The sequence below is a fragment of the Triturus cristatus genome, chromosome 4_1 (genome assembly GCF_964204655.1).
Source record: "Triturus cristatus chromosome 4_1, aTriCri1.1, whole genome shotgun sequence".
In the NCBI taxonomy this organism is placed as follows: domain Eukaryota; kingdom Metazoa; phylum Chordata; class Amphibia; order Caudata; family Salamandridae; genus Triturus; species Triturus cristatus.
This window is the reverse complement of record NC_140585.1, coordinates 844,867,045-844,888,503: the sequence shown is the minus strand read 5'-3', so window position 1 is coordinate 844,888,503 and position 21,459 is coordinate 844,867,045. Positions and strand designations below refer to the sequence as shown.

The 21,459-nt window shown below is 43.6% G+C and overlaps 1 protein-coding gene across 2 annotated transcripts in view; it reads right to left on the bottom strand.

Annotated features, from left to right (window-relative positions):
- The window catches only part of KIN (Kin17 DNA and RNA binding protein), a 138,490-nt gene that overhangs the window by 106,346 nt on the left and 10,685 nt on the right, over nucleotides 1–21,459 (bottom strand). For both annotated transcript variants that reach the window (XM_085653536.1, XM_085653537.1), the window contains exons 2-5: nucleotides 17,158–17,252; nucleotides 6,983–7,026; nucleotides 6,766–6,888; nucleotides 5,868–6,049 (exon numbers count right to left, since the gene is read on the bottom strand). In XM_085653536.1, coding sequence (XP_085509662.1) covers nucleotides 5,868–6,049; nucleotides 6,766–6,888; nucleotides 6,983–7,026; nucleotides 17,158–17,252 — 444 coding nt within the window. The remainder of the gene's footprint in view (nucleotides 1–5,867; nucleotides 6,050–6,765; nucleotides 6,889–6,982; nucleotides 7,027–17,157; nucleotides 17,253–21,459) is intronic.

The following is a 21,459-nucleotide window of genomic DNA, read 5'->3' as shown; positions in this document are numbered from 1 at the left end:
TCGAGTAAGTCGGCATGATTGTTTGTGCATTGCTGTGAGCTGTGGCTTTCAACAGCTTATGTGAAGAACGTGTGTATATCGGCCGCATTCAAGTCACATGTGATTGTGTTTATTGATGTTGCTGTGAACACAGGGGAATCCGTACACATAAACTGTCCAACATTTATGACATTTGTAATTTGCGACCCGGTGTAACCGCAACAGGCGCTCGCCAGGGCACCAACATAGGACGTATACTTTAGTTGCACCTGCACTGGACCAGCACTTACTCTCCCCATGACAGATGTGCTTCTGTCCATCCCTGATATTGACCATATGCACCTACTGCCACCCCCTTACCTGACTGGCATGTGGCCTGGCATGTGCATGACGCAGGCAATGGCTGGGGGCTTCTTTCTGCATAAGGGACGTCTTTTGACCAGCTAATAAGCTCAACAGTCTGAACCAGTGCAGCACCACAAACCACCTCCTGTACTATGCTTGTGTACTGGGCGCGATAACAATATTTTAAACAGTTTTAGGGATAGGGCATACGGGAACAATTTAAAAGCTTCACCTCACGTCACAAAAACCCCAAAATGAAATGCATCAGTCTCATTACCTTACAAAAAAAAAAAAAAAGACATAAGTGGATGCCTGCTTGTGCCCCCGGGGGAACTGCAGGACAGCAAAAAGACAAAAGTGTATGCCTGCTTGCGGCCAGGGGGACCTGCAGGGTGCAGCCTGTCTGGGAAAGTGAAAGTACGCCGCCATGCACGCGTGGGGACAAAAAATACTATAGAGTATATAGTGTAGAATCAGTAACAATAGCACACAGTTCACCAGTGTGAATGGAAAAAATAGATGTGGAATCCGTAGCAAACGTTCTCAACCAGATAGTGCTGGAAATCAGGGTACAAGACTTTAATTTACACAAAGCACTAATCAATACCTGGAGGTCAAGGCCTGGGCAGTATTGCAAGATAGTAGAAGCTAGAATGCAACAAAAATTATGAATTCCCCACAAAAACAGATGTATAGACACTGGGTTTCAAGGAAAAATTCAAATATGATGGAGTAAAGCTACCAGATAGTAATTTACGAACAAGCTTACCCGGTAAAATGTGGGAAAGAGAAAGATAGTATTACGTGTATGTAGAGCTATGGGTGGAACCAAGATCAAAAACATGGGGAGTCTTCATTTCAAAATATGTTGCAGGCGGAATTAGGGAAAGGTTGTCATCAGGAGACGCAGTGTCGCTACATGAAAACGAGGCCACATCAGATAGAGAGGAACCTAAATGAACAACAAAGCAGCACATATATGGAAACAAACAATATGCGCAGATGAAAAGAAAACAAGAATATTACAGAACAGGAAAAGATGAATAAAGGAAAAGGAAAAGATACACCAAGTAGTGCCAACCTTCGGAAAGGTGATCTAATGGAGGCTGGAGATGCTAGAAGAGAAAACCGGACACCCAAGTAAAGGACAGATGGTCAAAGATATTCAAGCCTAATGATAACTGGCTGTCTGACAAATTACTTCAAGGAAAGACCTCCGGCAGAAATAAGCGAGGAGGGACCCGGCATAACATAGAATCAAAGTGCCTGTATAGAGCATACTAAGGACGGACACTAGGTGAAAAGTGTAGATGATACATAACACAGGCCCGTCATAATTACATATATGCAAGTAAGAACAGAAATGAATCAGAGGTCTGATGTTAACGCCCGAGAATGCAGGGCGAGAGTAAGTGACAGGTAGAGATTTTCCAAATCTAAAAAGACATGGAGATGGCCCTGAACCGAACGTACATGGGGCCACAAAATCCGTGGACGGGAGAATCCAAGGCAAAAAAACGCTTACCTCAAAAGCATCTTTAGCGCCGCTTAAGAAAAACCATGGCCGGCTGACAATGCAGAGCCCCCGCTGGCAGCGATAGGGGGCTTAGGATGCTGTAAACAAGCGCTCGCCATGACATTTTTTTTCCCCTTTTTCTGCCGTCGCAGGCTACGCCTGCTAAAAGGTTTCTTATCTTTATGGGGCCATGTGTTTGGCCCCATAAGGATAAGAAACCTTTTACGCCAGCAGTAAGTCAGGGCAGTCAGTCCAAGTGGGACGGCAGAAAGAGAGAAAAGAGTACGCCACTCAGAGCTCTTTCCCAATGGCTGGACACCGTTTAGCATAAACGGTGATGCCAGCCAATGGAAAAGAGGGCGGGGCTTAATGCCCTTTACTAAAAAATCCCCATATCATTAACTCTCGCCAGCGAGACTGCGCATGCCGCAGCCTACGCCAGGCGAGACCTAAAAAGATGGATTGTGAGAAAATGGGATGGTGTGGTTGTGCGGCTCACCCTGTAATAAAGATGCCAACCCAATTAGAACCGTTAGGTGTCATTTGTCAAACCTTCAGCTCCAACCTGGGTAGCTGTGGCTCTGAGCAGCACGACACCAAAGAAATCTGACATCAATTTATAAAAATGGCTGCATTTTAATCTAGTTTTAGACATCACAACGAAAAAGGTTCACCAGAGTTTCAGAGATACAGAATTTCCAAGGTAAAGTAAATCAAAGCATTTTACTCAGCTGCAAACAAGTATTGGCAAATTCAACAAATTTACACTTCGAAACGTCTTGTGCAGTATGTGAAGAAACATTGGGCCCCACGCCACGAAATGGTCTTTATGACCTACCTGATGGGTAACGGCCGCCATCTTACCAAATGGCTCTACAAAGGCATTACCACCCACACCAGAAACCCACTAACGGACCTACGCAATAAATGGTCTGCAGACCTGGGGACAGACCTGACAGACTGGGACAGAGCTTTAGCATACCCCAGGAGAATTCCACGGAACGCCAAATTCAAATTCATCCAATATATGGTTCTACACAGAGCGCATCTTACCCCGCACTGCTTACAACGTATTTTTCCGGCCACACAACACTGCTGTACGAGATGCAAATTAGAGGATGCTAACTTACTACACATGCTATGGCAGTGCCCCGTGCTTACCCCTAATTGGTCTGAGGTACTGTCCTTGCTTACAACTGCGGTTGAGATCCCGGTCCCAGACACGCCTGCAGTATGTCTTTTGGGACTGATATGAAGCCCTAAGGCACAGAAAGTGCAACTTCACTTTGTAGACCTGTCTTTGCTTCTGGCTAAACGCTCCATTACGATGCGGTGGAAATCAACCACACCCCCCAACTTTACGGCTAGCATAGGGAAGTAGTGAGATGGGGTGGAGCGAATAGCGCTGCCATCCGCCGGGGGGAGGCCCGGGGATTGCGCAAAAGAGTTCTCTTTAGACTGGGACAGTATCCTGGAAGCGTTCAGGGCCTTGGCCCCGCCACCTGTGCCGATAGCTCGGACGTAACAATTGTTTTATCACCTAGCCCCTGTTTTCCAGTTTCCATGTTTAGGGAATTCCATTGTTTGTGAATCCTGCACCATGGGGTGCATACATACTCCTTTGAATGCCTGTGTGCAGTCGGGAATAGACGTGGGAACACCTTGACATATGCGCTAGGAATGGTTGGTGCCAGATGAAGTTAGGGGAGGGATGGGATAGTTGTATTCCTGTGTCGTACACTTACTGTTGATGATAATGCACTGTACGATGACTTCAATGTACTACGATATTGTGTGTGACTGCAAAATGCCGTGTGGGTTGAAAACTAGAAAAATCTAATAATTTTTTTTTTTTTTTTTAAAGAAATTTACACTACGAAACGTTTTTACTAAAGAATTTGGACTAGTTGTACTGCGGTTACTTGAGTCACTCTAGAAGACCAACTCCAGTAGGGGGCCAGTAAGAGGGACCCGCACGGTCCTCAGAAATAGTTACCTCAGCAGGTGAAGTAGTCTCCAGTAAATTCCAGGCACTCTGATACTTTGAAAGCCTTTCCTATGGAAGTGGTCCTGATGCAAGGGATTAAGGATGCTGTGGACGCAATGCGGTTGAAAGGAGTCTTGCTGCGACTACTCCTTGGTCCACAAAGGGAGTGAGGTGTTCCTGGTCACAGGGTTGACATTCCTCGAAGTATTCTTGGTGCTGGCAGAGGTCCAGTCGCCACTAGCCTATCGGTCATCTAGTATCGTGGTCACAGGTCAATCCTTCCTAGGTCAATAACTCATCCTCTGGAGGTCCCGGAAGCACTCCAATGACACTCCAGGGCTCAGTGAACTCAGGAGCAACTCTGGTGCTGCATGGTGGCAGGTTGAAGACTTTGGGCTATTAACTTACCCCAGCAGGCTTCTTCAGCTGTTGTATTCCTGTGCTGCAAACAGGAGGCCAGTCAGATTGTCCTTGGAGTCTCTTGAGTTTGGCTGGGCTATGGAGAGGACTTCTCTATGAGCAGGACAAAGCAGGCACAGTCCCTCTCCTTTGCTAGCCATCAGGTGCCATCCACGACAATGCAGCCTCTCTTTGCCGGTTCCATGGTGCAGCAGGGCAGACCTTCTTCCAGTCGAGATCAGAGTTCAGGGTGTCAAGGGTGCCCTACTTATGCTCAGCTAATGCCCTCAGATCAGGATGCGGTTGCTAGCCAAAGGGCTACCAGGCACTTTCCCACCTCATGGGATCTGGGCATCCCAGGATGAACCATTCTGTTCACTTCCTATAGGTCAGGACCCCTTCCCAGGCGTGTGGAGATCCCTATCCCAACCCAGAGGTGTGGTTACCAAGGGGACCCCTGGAAAACCGATTTGGCAACTGGTTTCCCCTCTCCTGTCCCTAGTGCTAGCCCGCCCTTCAAAGGGGCCTTCTCCTTTGAAGCTCATCTTTAGGGCTAACATCCACGTGGCTTCCTGCTGAAGGGAGGTGACGCCTCCTTCCAGAGCAGGCCCCCTGTATACTTTCCTGGAAGTCGTTAGCACATCTTCCCCAGGAGACCAGAAAGATGTCTCAGCAACAGGAGCCCATGTGTAGCTGGTATGGTACAGGGGACTAAAGGCAATAAAGCAGCAACTTTGCTAAAGTTGCAAACTGCAACATGTTACATTATTTTTGACTTGAGAATCAATCCAGGCTCAATGTAACATATTGTTTGATACCTTGGATGAACCACTTTGGTACCACCATTCCAGGGTTAGCACAGCTGAGGGGTCAGGTTGTGCTCTGTACTCGCCAATGGGTCAATCAAGCCTTTCCACAATAAAAATGACAGTTTTGCATTTTTACTATCAGAACATATAAAATAGATCTTCTGCCCTTGAGATACGTTGCCCCCTGCCTTAGGACTCAATAGGCCTGCCATAGGGGAAACTTACATACATATCAGAAGAAAGTCTGCCTTTGTCATGACTTTAAATGTCAATGTTGGGCTTGCAGTTTAAACTGCTTTTTCAGCCTGCAAATAGTGGGCTGAAGTTTTGTTTTACTCATATCACACCTACAGTGGCACAACCACTGCTGCAATCCCTTGGGTGACTTGTATACCCTGGGTACCATTTACTAACAACTTACAGGTAAGTTAATTTAGCCAATGGGGTATGAGCCAATGTTAGCTTAGCCAATGGGGTATGAGCCAATTCAACAGACGTGCTTCAAAGTAAAGGCATAGCACAGAGGTCCAGTTAGCAGGCCTTAATGCACTTTAAGTTGAAAAAACAGCATCAGAAACTTAGGGGTGACCACACAAAAAAGAGACAGTTCCTTACATGGATAAAACAGCAAAGATTTTCTCTAGACAACAATGCTCTTTTCAATCACTCGTGATAATGGTTTCTCACTGGTGGGATTCTGGAAAATGTTATAATGGCTTATGCTGTAGAAAAATGTAACAGCCTCTAAGCAATCTAGAGTCCGAGGCTGAAAAAATACTTGAAACAAGGAATAGCTTCCAGTTACAAAAACTACTATTTGTTGTCCCCTTACCTGTTCGGTTGTCACCATGCCTCGTCTAACTTGCTCCTCAATAAATTTGGCAGTTTTTTCTTCATCATCCAGATCTTGTTTCTTCTTTTTCTCAAGTTCTTGCTGTCTACGTATTGTTTCAGGGTCTCTATCAATATACTGCATATACCACCCTTTGGGAGTCTCATCCACTTTGCATAAACCTGGGAAAACACAAACATAACTTTGAAACAGAACATTAGAGTACATACTGCAGTGACAAAATACAATTCAATGCAACCAAAATGAGAGATTTGGCGTTAACTAGTTCCAATATAGAAACAGTATTATTAAAAACAGATACGGGACATTGGCTCCAGTATCCCAATTAAACCATACTACTTTCAGTATAGCACACTGGTTCTCGAGAATCTTGCAACGGCAGCAGGTAGCGCGCTCTGCATTCCAAAACAAAAGGTTTGCTACTGTGTTATACCAAACTGAAATAGTTACAGTGGAGCTAAGTGTTCCATTCAACTGTTAATTGCCACAGCCCTACTGTTACAATTTAGTATTTACTAATGGGCTAATTTGAAATTTATTAGAGAATTAAAAACATGGCAGATGTTTCATTGTCACAGTAAGACACTTAATGTTTTCCAGCTGCTAACAAAGGGGTAATTTTGACTCTAAAATGTTTGTGTAGCAGTGGAAAGCATATAATTTCAGGTTATCATTGACAGTAATAATTAAGTTCATAGGCAGAATTTAAGGTACTACTGATTTTGGTAGCCTGAGATACAGAACTCGAGAAGTACTCTGCAAATGGTAACTGCAACTATATCCTCAACAGATTATACACTTGAACACTTCAGACTTTTAAAAATACACTGAAACCATAATCAGTGTAAACTAATAAAAAACAGAAGAACATCATTACCTTCTCGGCCTAACCACTTTGTGAAATCAGTCAGCGTTTCCCACTGTGTCGCATTCATATGGATGTGCTCTCGGTGACTGATGTACTCATTGTAAACAATATTGTTATGCACTCGCTTTGTTCCTAAACGTCACAAACAAAAGAGACAGATCATAGTCCAAAACCTTCAATAAGTGTTCGTCTTTAACTCCGCACTATTCACAGAAGAAAAGCTCACCAAATCGCCTTCTGAGAAGTTCCAAAAACTCGTTCTTGAACTCACTGCATAAATAAAAGAGACAAAAGATGATCAGGAGAGAATGGGCGGTCTAGCTAACAAATACTCAACATGAACATTCAGGTCAAGCTTTGGAGGGACACCGTTTTTGTTTTATTAATGTTATATTGTCAATGGTATTTTACCTACATTCATGGGCCAAAAACCTGTTTTTTAATTGGCAAATAATATATTTCTATTAGGAGACTCGGAAACAGCTGCCCTATGTTATAAAGTCCTGGCTCACCCAGCAGATAACACCAGTGAGCAGTTGTGTTTTTGACTTGGCATTTAATACGTGCTTGTTGGACCGGGTAAATCCTGCTGCAAAAGGTCCCCCAAATAAATCCAAGGTAAAACGTTTGGGGAGGATGCTACCGTTCGAATACTTTTTTAGGAAGGCATAGCATCATTCTTGCAAATGTTTTATCAAGAGTCTAATCCAACATGATATGTGATTTGGAGCTTCTCAGTCACAGTGGTTCATGAGATGCAATAAAGTAAGACAAATTGGGAAAGAAATTAGATGTACCTCTAGGAAGCTGAAATCAAATCTCCTAACAATCTCCCAAACAATATCAATCTCGCTTAGGCCCAAAAAATACCACCATTCAGATGGTGGACGATAACTTAATCAAGCTGAAAACTTGAAGTGAGTCTCAGTTGGTCTCTTTTGATACATGGGAAATCTTCGAATGAATGGCAATGCAGCACTGTCATTTATCTTAGTCTATCCCCATTGACGATGGAGGAGCCCCCCACAATGGTTCTCTTCTTTGCCACGTGGAAGCATCAAACTTGCAAAGATGGAAATAGCTAGACTTTATTACCCTCATCCATTGTGCCATTTTCCTAGGTTCCACCTCATCACCATATGCATGCAAGTTATATATGGAATCGATGGACGAGCTGAACGACTCAGATTTCCATACTACAGTACATACAACAATGAACTTTAACTTGATGCATTCAAACAGTAGCTCACACCTGAAGAACAGCCTCGATACCACCGAAAGCCGGGTTACCATACACTCAACCTCATGAAAAGTGCCCCCTTTAATCTTACACATGCCTTTCATGATTGGATCACATCTTCTACTTTATCGTCAGGTCCTGAAGATTTGTCCTAGACACCTTCATCAACTTCAGATTCCATAGGAAAGTTGCTAAAGTAGGTTTGCTCCAAAGGTAGAGTTGTTAATAAACCAAATACAGGCTTGTGCACCACTGTATGGTTGCCGACTATCACTACTACCACTACAAAGAACTGTATTAAAATATTACTTTCAGCCACTTTTAGCTGTTGTTTCCCGCTTTTCACTGACATCCATCATTGAGTACCACGACACAAGCAGTCTTGCACTCCATACTTACTTTGGGGTGCGTCGAAGCACCAAGTAAAGTGGTTTTATGCCTCACTGTCGGAGACGTCCCATGTCCCCCTATTAAATCTTCGTGATTGCTGCAAGACTATATTGGATAGGGAACTTGTGGACTATGAATGAGACAGAATTACTGCATATCCCAAAAGGGTTTCACGTAACAGACTGAAATATACACATTTTAACTACATACACATGACCTACATGACGCCCCACAGGCTTAGGGTCACCTATGGTGGCGAAATACGCAAGTGCCAGTGGTGTGGAGGGGTGGAATGAACAAGCAGAAATTGACCCAAATATTATCCAAAAACTCATAACTTTGGCTACTTCTTCACCCTGGAATTACCATAACCTCTAGTAACCATGAATCCCTGGCAGGCAAATAATGGGAAGGATTACAAGCCACTCGTTATGAGGGCCTTCATGTTCTCAGCCAAGATTTTTTAACATGAGATTATTTAATAAACTTCCAGTAGTGGTTCCCCAAATTATTTGTCTCTTTTTTCACTTTTTAATGGCCTCCTGCTCAAAACAGACGCAGCAGTTCTTTGCAGTCTGCTTGCATTGCTGAACCCCTTTACCTTTCCATTATTTTCTTAACGAAACGTCTCAGATTTAGTTGGTCGATTGGATTTTCTTCTCTCTAAGCAAGTATTTGACACAAGAAAATCAAACACAGTGGCAGACCTGGGCATCTATTCTTGCCCAATTGTCGGGATGGGAATGCCTCCAGAAATGTGTAGAGTTGTGTTTCTCTGAGCTGAGCACCAGACTAAATGCATCTGGTATCCTGTTTTTTTAAAAATGTTAGCCTATCCTCACACTGATCTAGTGTGTGCAAAACCATTGTTTATTCCTTGACGCGAGTGATGTCTTGGGCCGTTCCTATGACCTGGAGGTCAGCATCCTCATTGTACAGAGAGTGAACTACCGTCTCTATCATGGTAGTAGCATGTAGAACAGTGGTCGTAGTGCTGTGTTTTGTCATTTCATAGTTGTGACCAGACTTTATTATCTGTGTCACTGGAATGGAGGCCTCCCGGCCCACTAGTGTAAAGTTCCACTTCTATGCACCAGCCCAGATCATAGAGCTAATATCCTAAGCATATGCTTTGTGTGTTTGCAAATGTGGACTGAGTTGAACAAGTATTGTGTCTAAAATTGACCCAGACTAATGGAGGCTGCTGGGATCCATTTTGGGTGTCCATGGCCTAGCCTTGTGCATAAGATAGAGGTGAAGTTGTCCTAGACTTTGGAAGTGCATTGCTGAAAGTTCTAAAGCTGAAGGGAGGAGACCTAAACACTGAAGAGGGGAGGGAGGAGAGAAGGCTTCTTTAGAAATCCTCCTCGGCCTACTGCTGAGAAGAGCTTCCGATTAGTCTTCCTGTAGCACTACCTTTTGGTAGATGGTGGTGGTGAAGGTTTGGACTGCAGACTTCATTGTTCAAAGCAAAAGGGACACCTTAGGTGAGGCCAGCACTTTGTCTTCCCCCTGATCTCTTTTTAGGGTAGCTGATGACAGCCTGGTGCTAAAATGCTCAGACCTCTTTGTGCCGCTGTTTTGTTTGCTTAAAGCTGAAGTCTACCCTGTTGTGCGGAGCATCAATCTAAACAAAGGCTGTCTCAAGAGCAACCTGGAAAGGACTGCTTCTGGAGCACCAGTGCCTGTCAGCTTGCCAAGACCAGTGGCCCTGTGAGGAAGAGGAGAGCACTGGTGGAAACAAGGCCCAGTGGGGAATCCTAGCGATTGGATTCCTGTAGCAAGGTGTGAAGAGACGGGTGCAGCACAGATCAGGTTGCTGCTTGTATGTATGATCGAATCGGTGATCCAGTATGAAAGAGAGGGCAGCCATGAAGTAAGCTGTGAAGTTTGCAGTGCTAATCGGCCTTCACCAGTGAATGGTGTGTAAGTCGATGACCCCAGAGGGGTACACTGAAGTTTGTCATGCTGATCAGGCCGCCACCCATTGCGTTGTGTAAGTCGGCGACCCCGTATGCCACAATGGGCCACCGTGAAGTTTGCCATACCGAACGGGTCGTTGCCAATGTGCAAGTCAGTGACCCAGTATGTTAGAGGGGACCGCTGTGAATAGAAACCTACTGCTGCGTTGACTGGGATGTCGCCTGAGTGAAGAGCACGTGTGGTGACCCTATATGTCAGAGTGGGCAACCAAAGGAAGACAAGGATCGTAACCTATGAGCCATATTCGCAAGGAGAGGCCACTGTGGTGACCCATACGGGCCAGAGCCCTGATTGAGGATCAGTGGCCCTGACTGAGGATCAGAACTAGAAGCCGTGGAATCCTCCCCCACCCCCAGCTTGTGGGGGAAACCAATGGATATTTACTGTCTGTGGTCCCTGTGCAGCCGCATGTGTGATCCTGGCTGAAGGCAGCTACTGCAGCTGCCACACCCGTGAGAGAGATACTCTCTGAGACTCTAGTCGGACAATCCCTGCTGGTGCAGGCAAGACTGAAGGGAGGGTCAGAAGGCTCTGGAAGAACTTGTATGCCAGATAGCGCTTTGGCTCTGGTAACATTTGGACTTTTCTAACAGAGTCGGAGTGGGACTTCTGAGACTCAGACTGCTAGTGGGGCCTAACCTGAATGTCACCTATGGTGAATGGAGAATAACCACTAGTGAGACGAGAGTGGGACTCCGGGGACTGCCTTTAAACACTACAACCCTGCCATCACGGGACTGAGAGAATGGTTTGTGCATGCCGTATTTCAATTTAATGCAAAAAGAACAATTGATGGACAGAATACAGAACTGAGAACTGGGCCTAAATCCATCGTATTTTTGCTCACCATGCCATTCCAGTTTGGACCCAGCCATATGCAAATCAGTCTTGACCCTGCGCCCAATGGGAACAGTCCAGTCTATACTGCCAGGCCAGGTCCTCCCTGGACTGGAAAAAAGCATCCTAGGACCGGCTTCGGGCTTTCAGCCCTCATCAGCCAGGATAGCTTGACTCCAGTGGCATGGAGAGCACGGGACCCACGTCTGGGCATACCCGTCCTACTCTGGGTGACAAATGCAAAAAGAACAATTGATGAACAAGAATGCAGCACAATGTCATACATTCACCCCAGTACAGAGATCTGGGCCTAAATCCATCGTATTTTTGCTCACCATGACATTCCAGTTTGGACCCAGCCATATGCAAATCAGTCTTGACCCTGCGCCCAATGGGAACAGTCCAGCCCAACTGCCAGGCCAGGTCCTCCCTGGACTGGAAAAAAGCATCCTAGGACCGGTTTCGGTCTTTCAGCCCTCATCAGCCAGGATTTCAATTTCAATTTAAAGTTGTACATAAACAATCCTTTCAACATAAAAGGAAGTATTTGACTGGACAATCGTTTATTACTGCTATTGAACTTATTTTGAGTTGTGAGCCAGTGTGAATCACCCTGCGTTTACCTACATCCTCCCGGTTTGCGGAGTCATTTAGTAGGGACCCTGGGACATCAGAAGCAAACACCCCCAACAACCATGGTTGAAGCCTAGCATTCCCTATTTGACTGTGGCCCCTTAACTGGGTAAGACATTATGTGAAATTCTAAATTTGCAAGGATTAACGCAAGAGTACTTCATCATCATCAATTTTTTCGGTTTTAACAAGAAAACCATAAAAATCAAACAAATACCATTAAAGAGACTCCATCAAATAATTTAACACAAACAATACATGATACAAAGTTAAATAGCAAACACTTTTGATGGATCCATATTACCATAGTTACCCAAATGTAACCATAGAAGTTAATCGCAGCTGGACCTAAGCCAAATTGCAGCCCTTAAAAAGCTGAGTGTGTGTAATACCGAATTGTTTGAAAGCAGTTGTAAAAAAATAAAAGCTACCAAGCGCTAGCTTTCTTAAGAATAGGAATAATAAAAGACTTGCTTGGAACCTCATAAAACAGGGTAAGAGACACTGCACGGGGATGGGCTAGAACATGGGTACTCACAAACTTTCTCTCGGGGCCAAATTTCCAGTGTGGTTTATGGCCAAGGGCCGCACCGGTGGGGGCGGGGCAGTAGGGTGAGGGGGTGGGGCTAGAGCAAAAAAAAAATAACTATGCCCAGGAGGTTGAACACAGGCCCCTGCAGCAGACGCCTTCGTCCACTGAGCCACCAGACCCGGTATACACACATCTCTCTCTCTATTTAACTCTCCATCTCTCTCTCTCTGTGTCTTCCTCCCTCTCTCTATCTCTCTCTCTCTCTCTCTCTCTCTCTCTCTCTCTCTCTCTGTGTCTCCCTCTGTCTCACTCACTCTGCTTGTTTCCCTCTCTCTCTCTCTGTCTCCCTCCTTCTCTCTCTCTGTCTCCCTCCTTCTCTCTCTCTGTCTCCCTCCTTCTCTCTCTCTCTCCCTCCTTCCTTCTCTCTCTCTCTCCCTCCTTCTCTCTCTCCCTCTCTCTCTCTCTCTGTCTCTCTCTCTCCCTCCCTCTGTCTCTCTGTCTCCCTCCCTCTGTCTGTCGCCCTCCCTCCCTCTGTCCGTCCCCCTCTGTCTCCCTCTCTGTCTCCCTCCCTCCCTCTGTCTCCTCCCTCCCTCTGTCTCCCTCCCTCTCTCTGTCTCCCTCCCTCTCTCTGTCTCCCTCCCTCTCTCTGTCTCCCTCCCTCTCTCTGTCTCCCTCCCTCTCTCTGTCTCCCTCCCTCTCTCCGTCTCCCTCCCTCTCTCCGTTTCCCTCCCTCTCTCCGTTTCCCTCCCTCTCTCCGTTTGCCTCCCTCTCTCTGTTTCCCTCCCTCTCTGTCCCCCTCTCTCTCTGTCTCCCTCCCTCCATCTCCATCTCTCTGTCCCCATCTGTCTCCCTCTGTCTGTCTCCCCCATGTCACCTCACCCGCTGCTGTCACTCCCTGCTGCCCTCCGTCACCTCACCCGCTGCTGTCACACCCTGCTGTCCTCCTCACCCTCTATCACCTCACCCCCACGCGTGTGTCACCCTGGGCTGAGGCTGCTTCCCGGGCGCACACAGCCACTGCCGCACCGAGTACTTCACAGGTCTTTTAAAGACCATTCACTTGTTAATGAGGCTTTGTTGTATTTCACCTCTTCTTGGTGCCCCTGCATCTCCACTCAATCAGAGGGGAGATGCAGGGGCACCAAGAAGAGGTGAAATACAACAACGCCTCATTAACAAGTGAATGATCTTTAAAAGAATCGCCCGGCCCCCATAGCTCGGTGGTGTTTGCTGACAAGCACAGGTACGATGTCTGCAAGGTCCGCGGGTCGCCAAGGAAGGCTTGCCGGGCCGCGGGCCGTACTATGAATACCCGTGGGCTAGAAGATAATGAAAGAGGTCCAGATGAAATCGAGTCAATAAAAAGCAGTTGTGGGCACTTTTGAACCATAAGAGATAGAGCTCAGTGAATGGTACCGTCTTCAACAGAGAATACCTACGAACACTGTGCTTCCTCAACTCCTCTTCTTCCCTAGACCATGTCTTCTTCCCTAGCCCATGACTACTTACTGTAGCATCAGACCGTCACAGAATTTGAAAATGGGTAGACGTGTTCTACTTTTGTACCACACAGTCTACAGAGAGATAGCATCACATAGTAAAATAGCCTCACACAGAGAAAATTCCAACCATTGTTGGGGGCAATTTACTTATACTGCGAAACAAGAGAATAGGAGTCTATAAACAATTTAAGGGTCAGTAATGTAGGCCAGCATGTGAAAACCAAAATCTATTTGCAAAGAGTGAAACTGACAAATTTCTTCATATTTAGGACAAACAAAATATTGCAGAAGATGTGGCCAAAACACGATAATTAAGTTTGGCCTGAACTACAGAGGGGCGAAAGCAGTCCCCCGACAGACACCTCACCCAGCAATGCTGGAAGATTATTTACAGACAGACTATGCAAAGTAGAATTTGAGGTAAATAAGACTTCTGTTTAGAACTCTCTCCCAAAAGACTTCAGGTATTAATTCCTTAAACTCTTTCCACTTTATACAAGGAGATAGTTAAAGCAAACTAAAGAAGATTCCTTGTGCTTGAAATCTAAAAAACAATTACTGACAAAGTCAATATGTCTGCATTTGGGATCAATTGACTTTGTCAATTGTTTTAGCCATGCTGCACAGCATCCCTGATGTGGTGGTGGGAAAGCAATTTCAAGCGACTGTCTAGTAAGCCAGAACTAAAGACACCACTTGAGCCAATTCCTATTGGCTGAAAGGACACACCAGCGGATTCCCTTAAAAACATAAGAAACAAACAAACTTATGGATAGTGGGGGTATACTCCTTTCATCTGCATACATTTTCACATACGTATTTTAATTGAAGTACATTTTACAGCCTCAACATGAATTTACAGAAACCAGGCAACAACCTGGCCTTGCACAGTGACTCAGACATTTTTGCCAGCAGTAGGATGGTGCTGATTTCTGAGAAAATGCTCTTGTGATTGGGAGCACGAGAGGGCAATTGAAGAGACCAGCAGATGACAACAGGCAAATTCATAAATGTAAAAATAATAATAGGGATCAATAGTAGAACACTAATAAATTTGTATATATTAACTTGATATTTACACCTCCCCAATTAAGCCCATTGGCAATACAAGCTGTCTCAGCCTCGGGACAAATCAATAAAAAATTGTGGTTTAACATATGCTATATTATAACAGTGCACCTTTCAACCATCTACTGACCCCATCTTTCACCTCCAAGGAAAATAGAAAAAAATTCCAGGAAGACCCCAGGGCCAGATAAGAGTACTGTGGACTCAAAACGCTCCAGGATTCACAGTGTTTTTACCAATCTACACGGTAAAATGTGCTTTGACAAAGAGTAATTGAATATGAATTACAATATTTAAACTATAAAAATGTTGCCTGAAATTAAAAGACAAACAATGAAAATACATTTAAAAACAATAAAGAAATGAAAAAATAAATATATGAAATAATAAAACCTATATTTTAAATGAAAAACATTTTTGGGACTTTGCTTTAAGAGCCTCTTATGAATTAAAAAATCTCTACTGCAAATCTGTTTTAGCCTACATTCCTTGGAGATTAAAAATGTGTTAATTGTTTTACTTAGCATGCAATATTTAAAAATGTACTTAATTGGGAGAAATTAATAGTAAGTTATTTATTTATTTATTTATTTATTTTCGGGGGGGCGGTGGGGGTTGACCAAACCAATCTTGTGGAACAAGAATGAAATGATTTCCAGTCAGCAGAATCTTAATTATTTTTACTCCAACACTACAAGAAGTAAGCAATAGTGATGGCAACACATGAATGCAGGGTACATTAGAATCAAGCCGTGTTCACTGAAAATGAATGCTACTATTACAGAATTTAGGAATGGAAGGAGCAGGCAAGTTGTTACTGCTTGCATGATCTCTCTCTAAATTAAAGGTATGGACACAATTTATAATACTTTGTGTTTTTGTGACTAAAGATGAAAAATGTCGGGATGCTAAGAGTCTTTAACTGTGTGCTTCAGATGGCCATTCTGTGCTGCGTGCATCCTGACATCTTATAGCACACTGGAATCGACCATTATTTTGCAGTTTCATTAAATATGGGGTTGGTTATTTCTTAATATCTTAATGAATTATTGGGGGCGCTATAATCAGGAATCATGCTTTATGTTTCAAAGTATTACATTAGTGATCATAAGAGGATGTGCTTGAATATGTTTTAGCAGTGATGATCTTGTAATACAATTTGCATGACTTTGTTTAACAAATCATACTGAACATTAACTTTCTACAAACCCTATCTCAAGCAGGAAATAAAAACTCAATTCCACTCTTAAGTATTACTTATGGGCGATGACCACTGTACAAGCCAGGCTAGCCACAACCCCTTCATACACTGAGCAGGTCAGTGGGGCGGTTCTTTTAGATATAGGGGGAGCGGGCATCTTTGTGGAAGGAATAAAGCAATAAGAGATACCTCTTAACCTCAAATCCCAGGTAAGTAGCTTATGTTGGGAAACAGATTAAACAGCAAAACACACTAGGGCATTTGACGATATACAGAGATTCAAAGATATCCATAAATATGGCAAACAGGCTGATTTTTAATTCATGGTCAGACATCCGTGCCTATTCAGGGGCAAGATGGAGATAAATAATAGAGTCAGAGATATCCCAGAAGCTTTGCAGCTTTTCCTTTGGTCAACTCTTTTACCCTCGAGGAAAAAATACAAATTGAGGTTTTAGAAATGGAAAAATGGTGAAAGATAGTTTATCTTTAATTAAGTTGTACTATAAGCTTTTGTGACTTCCACCTCACTCCCGTCCCCATTGTTAGGCTGTCAAAAAAGGTAGGATTGACAGCATGTGCACAACACAATACAGTAGTTGCTCTAGGACTAAAGACACAATTTTTATCCAGCCATGGAAAAGTCTCATCAGCGGAAAACCATTCAAATTATCAAAATTGAGGACTCCAGATTGAGGAATATACATATTCAGCATTTTCCGTTATTACCAGAGTACTACAAACAATTCCAGGTTGTGTGACAGTAATAGCACAGTCTCCTATGGATTCCCAGAAATGTCTCCATCAGACTATTGATGCTGTAGTCGGGTAAGAGTCATAACCCAAAATCTCCAGAGATGTTTTAAACAATGTAGAAATGGCTGCAGATAGTGTTAACACCACATATTCCCGAAACACCGTATTTTACAGGAAATTATACTTTGATTCTTAATTTTATGAACCTATGTTTACTTAGCATGAACATTCCACTTGTTTTGCACACAGCAATACTCACTCTGAAAAATAGTCCATGAACTGCTGAGGATCTTCCGATGCAAGAAGTAGCTGCCTCTGATGGGATTCAGACATGCAATGACATTTAAATCCATTCTATAAAGAAAAGAAGGCTGTTTAAAAAAGTTCCCCTTCACGAATAAAACAGAGCAGACCAATGTTTAGGTAAGATGGGGTGCTTTCTTTCAAGAAACCCAAAAGTAAAATTGAATCTTTCCACACAAGGATGCTGAAAGCAAGCCGAGTACCAATCTGCATGCACTACAGGATAATATTTTACCTTCTTTTTTTATGCTTTTTATAGCAAATTGTATCCCTCATCAGAGCACTGAAAGCAATAACTATGGAAAATGTTGGGGTGCTTGAACAGAAGAAGGGAAAAAGAATCAAGGAATAAAAGAGGGGCTGGCAAGAAATTTGGAAAGGCACTGCAGGATGAGCACACAGTGGGTCTGAACTTCAGATGCTTATCAATAAAGGGTTATTGAGAGAGAAGACTTTCAGTGTAAGGATACTCGTAAAGGTAAGGATCTCCCCATAAAATGTTTTTGTCTCAGGCATGGTCAGCCCTGGAGATGCAGTAAGGCAGGAGGCTGTAGAAATCGTTGTGGGGTAAGCAAAGATTCGTGCACTCAACACACTTGCAGCACGTTTGGCAACCAGCTTTTAGTGCTATGTGGATGTTACCTCAGTACCTTAATAGTAGAAAAGACAGATAAAATGTGCTGTTCTTTGTGAAGCCGTGGGTGGTTGGGATTCATGGCACTGACACATGAAGATAATCAAGACAAAATGCCATTTTTGCTGTGTTCAGATATTCATAAAGGTGATCGCGGTGTCATGATGTGATGGGAGTCAGAAGATTGTCATGGTCAGACTGAGTTTCAGAAGGGAGGAAAGTTTAAGTAAATTACTGCATCAAGGTTTCTCTTTCCATATGGGAGTCTTGGCACCTGTCAGAGTCAGCAAGATATTTAGATTCACAGATGGCTTCATGAGTAATGGAAAGAAGTTTCAGAGGAAATTAGCTGCAGTTGAGGAATGCATTGATAAGCTGGATCTGGAGAAAAGCTTTTACTAGACGATTATGACAGGCAGCTCTAGTTGCAGATATCTGAAACAAAAGCAGATTTTGTTGAAGGATTTAAGACCAAAGACATTAAAGTATTTATGAACAGAGAGACCAAAGGGTTGATAAGAGCATGTGGTACAATGGTAGGGTTCAAAGGATTAGTTACCAATGGGGATGCACTGTTGCATCAGAGGTAATCAATTCTAGAGAAGCGGAACCTCAGCAGGTCCTTGCTACGATAGAGGCAGTAAACAAATATGATGGCTTTTTACTAGTGCCTTGCCAATTTTTGTTTTATACACTGGACATTTATGCAGCTGCAGCGTTTTCATAATCAAGAAGTGGTCGTATTTGCTGCATTCTACAGCATATGTTGCATAATTTGCAAATTTCACAAAAAAGGTTTTCTAGCTCAAGCGGAGCAAAAGTTACCCAGCAAAAAGCGCCACCCGTATTTCTGAGCAGTAGTAAATCCCTCAAAAGGTTAACAGGCCAGCTTTCATTTGCTGATTGCTGAACTGTGGTGTTATAGTATACTAATGAGATGCATATTTGCCTGAATGGTATGAAAAGTTTAAAATAAAATAATGCTGCTACAGATTATGCTAAATAATCTGCCTTTTCTTGACACATACTTTCGTCAACCCTGCAGCATAATTTGGTCATCCAATGCCGCAAAATTCCAGTGGCCCGAATATACATAACAGTTAATAAGCTAAATTCTTGACTTCTATGATGCAGCCTTCAATGTCTTGTGGTAAACGAGACTATTGCCATATTGTTGGAGTGGCAAGGTACTGAACGAAATTCAACTCTTTGAAAAGCCACATACACTTTTCAAAGACTCGAATTCCCTTCAGTACCTTTTGAGAGTGCTCTTAAGAATAGCTTCAATGCTTTGAAATATCAAATGAAACCTCTGTATGCCATTTCTATACCTGCAATTTTTAAGACAGGCTATGGCATAAAGCGTTGGGGGCACGTCATTTTCCTGTCCATCCAGTATATCAAAATCACACTGTATCAGATATTCATTTTACCAGCATATTAAAGCTAAGAGAAGCTACCAGTAGTATTTTCAGGTACTATGGCATCCTACAGGCACCATCTTTTTAGCAGCGACTTGCCCAGGACTTGAGATGAGCGGAGCTTATCCATTGTGAGGAGACGCATTATTTGGACAAACGGTATGGAAAATACACAGTTTGGGTACTTATATATAACATAAAATATGTATTTGTAAAGCGCACATTCACCCAGAGGGTATCTCAGTGCTGAATAACAGATGTTTCAAGAAAGAGATCCTAACTGTTCAAACATTTAGGACAGAGGAGAATGGACCTTTGTCAACTTTATATTAAGACAGGTTGTTTCCCAACTCAATGTTACAAATGATATGTACCAAGATATATGGCTTTATTGAACAATAAAAATAAATCTGTGATGCATATAAATGAAGATAACAGACTACTTAAACACCAGAGGCTAGAATAGGAGTTGAGTAGCAGGATTCAATGCAACAGGGTCTTAACCAAAGAACAACTGATTCCCATGTGAAAAGCGGACCTGGCTTGGAAATACATTTCTTCTATGCTTTGGGGATCAAAAAGATACAGACAGAGCAAGTAGAAAGGTCACAAAATGGTTATAGGTATAGAATGATTTAGCACATCTATGGGGACTGGATAGTGGGGACCAATTTGTGAGACCTCCCTAAAAGTGGTTGGGAGATTTACAAAGTGCGGGAGGAGGTAGCCGAAAGTAAAACAAACACCTCGCTTAAAATCAAAAAGGGAACATAATTCATATTGCTGAGGCTCTAATTACAGGGCTAATTTGGAAGTCAGCTTTAATTGTGTACATCCATGGTCCACTTGAAATACCTATTATTAAAAACCAGTCAGCGTTGACCGCTTCAGAGTTTTTTTTTTTTTTAAGCCATGTTACACAGCAGCCGGTGTACATGTGCAATACGGTTAAAAAAAAAAAAACAGGGGGGAAGCAGCACAAGGGAGGAGAGGGAGGGGGTAGCACTAATGGACAGCTGGATGAGGGTGTATGGGCAAAAGAACACAAGGGAGGGAGTACCACACTGGGATAGGCAGAGTGGGATGGAGAAAGAAGAAATAGTTCCTCAAACACAGCGTGAGCAGCAGACAGGCACTAATTAAATTGAACCAATATGTGCTGGGTCCATGCTCCACAAGCAGGAGCGTAAGGGATGCTTGGCCTGTGCTGGACAATTAGGAAAAGGCAAATAAGAGGGACACTGAAGCCAACAAATGGTAAGCAATCAGCTGGCTCCAATCCCTTTATTGTAAACAATAGTGTCTTGCAAGCAAAAGCGCATGAGCGGTCACAGGCTTGACCTAAAAAGGAGGAGTAATGGCCAAAACTCCCTAATGGGCAAGCCGCCACTGCTCCTGACACTTTTCAAAATAAAAATCATACATCCCTAGCTCAATGAATTGCTACTCAGCAAACAGTCAGAGTACAACACAATACCCAAACACGCATTGGCAAAGCTAACAGGTCTCGCCAATGCAAGAGCTATTGGCTTTGCCAATATGTTTTAGACATGTACACCAGAGTAGCTGCTGTTTAGCATGGCTAAACGTTAGTGGCGTATAGTGGAGTATAGTAGAGTGTTATGGAGTGGTGTGGGGACGCATAAAGTACAATTGAGTGGCGTGAACTGGAGTGTCATGCAGTGGTTAGGCGTGTAGTGTAGTGCGTAGAGTGTCGTAGAGTGGAAGGGCGTAGAGAGAAGTAAAGTGTTGTGGAGTGGCAGAGTGTTGTGGAGTTTTGTACAGCATAGTAGAGTGGCGTAGAGGATGTTGCTTTGAGTGGGGTTGAGTGTTGTAGATCAGAGAGGCATAGAGCGGAGTAGACTGTTGTAGAGTGGAGTAGTGTATGAGAGTGTAATAGCGTTGAGTAGAGTTGTAGAGTCGAGTGACAGAAGGTCCGAGTGGAGAGGCATAGACTGTTGTAAGGTGAAGTGGTATAGAGTGGAGTAGAGTGGAGAGGCACAGAGTGAAGAAGAGTGTTGTAGAGTGTACCAGAATTTAATGGAGTAGAGCGCCATAGAATGGGGCATCACAGGGCGGAGTGGACACGCCAATTATAACAAGAATGACGAAATAACACGGGCATGAAGGGTGGTGTCATGAGGATCTTTTTGCCACACATTAGGTAGAGGCAATGTAAGACACACCCTAAGTATGAGACATA